Below are 3,253 nucleotides of genomic sequence, written 5' to 3' on the forward strand. Positions count from 1 at the left end.
CTGCTTTTAAATGGGAATGTTTATACCATTTACATTTAATGTGATTACTAAATGTGATTACTAATTACATTTAATGTGATTATTGATATGGTTAGTGTGGTTATTGATAGGCCATTATTTTTTCTCTTTATGAAAAAGTATCAAATTTATTTCAATATCTAGTTTTATTTTTAAATTAAAGCTGTTGGACAATTTTTTTGTAACTTATAATTCATTATCAGAGGTGAGGAAAATGTGAATAAGCTATTATATACTGACAGCAAATAAAATTCTTAGACTATGCACTTATAAAAGCCATGTGTAATAGTAAAAGTTCCAGTTATACTAGTTACCTGAAGGAAATATTCTTTAGCTCTTTATTGCTAATTTTAACACATTCTCATTTTGACGTAATTTACCTTTTTCACCCAATTACTAGTATGATGAACAAAGTTTTTCCAAATGTTAAACCTTTCTTTACCACTTATGAAATATGACTTATTACTTCTTAAGACTTCCATACAAGAAATTTGAAATTTTAATTTTTACCATGAACCTATTGGATCAAAAAGTATAGAACATCACTACTAAATAAGGTAAGACAAAGAATAGAAAAAACACAAATGTGGCATTTATTTAATCAGCAAATTATCTGATAAGACATTTTAACTACTTCACATTTCTACTTAGCACAAGAAAGAATAAACTGGTTCCAAGGTACCACAAGGTTTGGCATTTTTACTGCAAGCGTTTAAGTCATAGTGTTATTCTACTCAACAAGACATCTCTAAGAAAATGTTAGTGTTCATAAGTACAAACATGGTTATATCTGGTAGGTGGTTTTCTTCATAGTCAATATGAGAATTCTTTATAAAATTAGATTTTAAGAAATGCAGAATATCTGATAATTATCTCTAAGGCTAAAATGAGAAAAATGCAGAACACAGAAATAGTCATTGGTTAATATTTGGCTTTGAAAAAGCCAGAAATGGTTCTATTCCAAGAAATAAGCGATAATGATAAAGGATATAATAATTAATATACTATGTGTCTTAAAAGGCTTAAAAGCCAAAGCACACTTTCTACATCAGGAGAATTCTGATTTTTAAGTTCTTAATTTCCTTCGTCCACAACAGGACCCTGTTCTAAGCCATTATTTGAATAGAGTTCATAATGTAGGGTCATTTTCCACAGGATGCTTTCATTACAGTACATAAACTGCAAAATGGCAAATGACTAAGTCAGTTATAAAGAATTTATAGCATAATAAATGCCAATTTACAATAACCACCAACAGACTTCTACACCAAAGCCTAAAAGTTGCTGCAGTAGAAGTCATAACTAACATGATTCTTCCATGTCCTCAGACTTTACTACAAATTACTGTCATGAAAAACAGAAAAGAAACCTTAGTGGGTCCTTCCAAAACTGCATAATTTTCCAAATGATTTACCTCTGGTGGTACAGCCTGTTCATTCCTTAAGTGCTTATTCAGTTATTTAGCTTTTGCAATATTTTCTCGACATTTTTGTTTCTTCTTTTGGTCCTTTTCCCTGGCCTCAATCATCTTGACCAATTTCCGGGACACTATGGCATTTACTAGAAACGATGGTGTAACGGCCAAAATAACTGTTGTAAGGAAGCCATACGGGTCCTTTGCAGCCCAATCCACAACATACTCAGCCCAGGCCTTTATATCAACCATCTTCATAGTTTTTGTTTGTTTATTTCTTTATGTTGAGAGAGAGAGAGAGAGAGAATGTGCACAAGCAGGACAGGAGCAGGGAGAAAGGGAGAGAGAATCTCAAGCAGCTTCCATGCTTAGATTTCCAATCCATGAACCTTGAGATCATGACCTGAGCTGAAATCAAAAGTCAGATGTTTCACCTACTGAGACACCCAGGTGCCCCAACCATCTTTGTAAAGGTCTTGTGCTTGAGTAGTGATCTCCAACTTTGAGATTAGTGAGCTGATTTCAATTTCAGATGACCCTTGCTTGTTTGTCTTCTTTAGCTCTACCATACACTTGTGAGACAAGGTTTAAGTTCTGTATCTTCTTCCTTCTGTAAAGGGTCCACCAGCCTTAATCTCCAAATGTACGCAGCTCCAAATGGTATTTCACCACCATCAGCACATCTCCTCCATCCTTGTTTTTCCCCTTGCTCATTCATCCTTCCCTACCGGCCCCACCAGCCTCGGGGGCCAAGTTCACCTGCCCCCCAGCCTCCACCACACCTTGGTCCACCCACACCATGGCTGCCTCTTCAGGGGACAGGGCAAAACCACCGTGGTGGCTGCCACCAGCCTCCCCTACATCACAGCCAGGACCATGGGCTCGGAACCCTCAGTAGGCCATTACTGATGGCCTATCATCTTGCTATTTATTTTCTATTTGTCCCATCTCTTTTCCTCACTTCCTCTTTTTCTGACTTTTTTTAAAGAATACTTATGAATTCATCATAAATCTCTACTGGCTTAACTCTTATTTTTTAAGTTTATTTATTTTGAGATCGAGCGCACATGCACGTGAATGGGGGAGGGGTAGAGAGAGAGGGAGAGAGAATCCCCAGCAGGCTCTGGGCTGAGACTGGGGCTTGAGCTCACAAACCATGAGATCATGACATGAGCCAAAATCAAGAGTCAGAATGCTTAACGGACTGAGCCACCCAGGCATCCCTCTTTTTTTTTTTTTTTTTTTTTTTTTATTGAGGTAACATTCACATAAAATAAAATTAACCATTTTAACCATTTTTTTTTAAATTTTATTTTTAAGTAATCTCTACACCCAACATGGGGCTCAAACTCACAACCCCAAGATAAAGAGTTGCATGCTCTACCAACTGAGCCAGTCAGGTGCCCCACCATTTTAAAATATACAATTCAGTGGCTTTTAGTACATTCTCCATGTTGTGAAACCATCGTCACTAATTGCAGAATGTTTTCATTACCCCCCAAAAGAAACCCCATAGCCATTAAGCAGGCACTCCCTATTCTCCCTTCCCCAGTCTCTGGCACCACTGATCTGCTTTGTCTCTATGAATTTGCCTATTCCGGACTGAATTTCATATATATGAAACCATACATGGCCTTTTTTGCCTGGCTTCTTTCACTCTGCATGTTTGCAAAATGCATCCATGTTGTAGCATGTATGAGTAATTCATTTCTTTTTATGGTTAAATAATATTCCATTGTATGGATGTACCATTTTGTTTATCTGTTCATCAGCTGATGGACATTTGAGTGTTGTTTTGTTTTCAGAGTTGCTTGAAGTTTA

General features: G+C 36.6%; 1 protein-coding gene across 1 annotated transcript; it reads right to left on the reverse strand.

Moving 5' to 3' along the window:
- Nucleotides 1-588: 588 nt before the first annotated feature.
- On the reverse strand, nt 589-2,573 carry LOC101081501 (small integral membrane protein 15-like). The gene has a single exon (XM_011287766.4). The coding sequence runs from the start codon at nt 1,688-1,690 to the stop codon at nt 1,475-1,477; it is 216 nt and encodes a 71-aa protein (XP_011286068.3). The 5' UTR covers nt 1,691-2,573; the 3' UTR covers nt 589-1,474.
- Between the last annotated feature and the right edge of the window lie 680 nt (nt 2,574-3,253).

Source organism: Felis catus, chromosome D3 (genome assembly GCF_018350175.1).
Source record: "Felis catus isolate Fca126 chromosome D3, F.catus_Fca126_mat1.0, whole genome shotgun sequence".
Taxonomy (NCBI): domain Eukaryota; kingdom Metazoa; phylum Chordata; class Mammalia; order Carnivora; family Felidae; genus Felis; species Felis catus.

What these genes read in the sequence shown, in the direction of transcription:
- LOC101081501 (XM_011287766.4), bottom strand. Translation starts at nt 1,690, where the DNA reads ATGAAGATGGTTGATATAAAGGCCTGGGCTGAGTATGTTGTGGATTGG.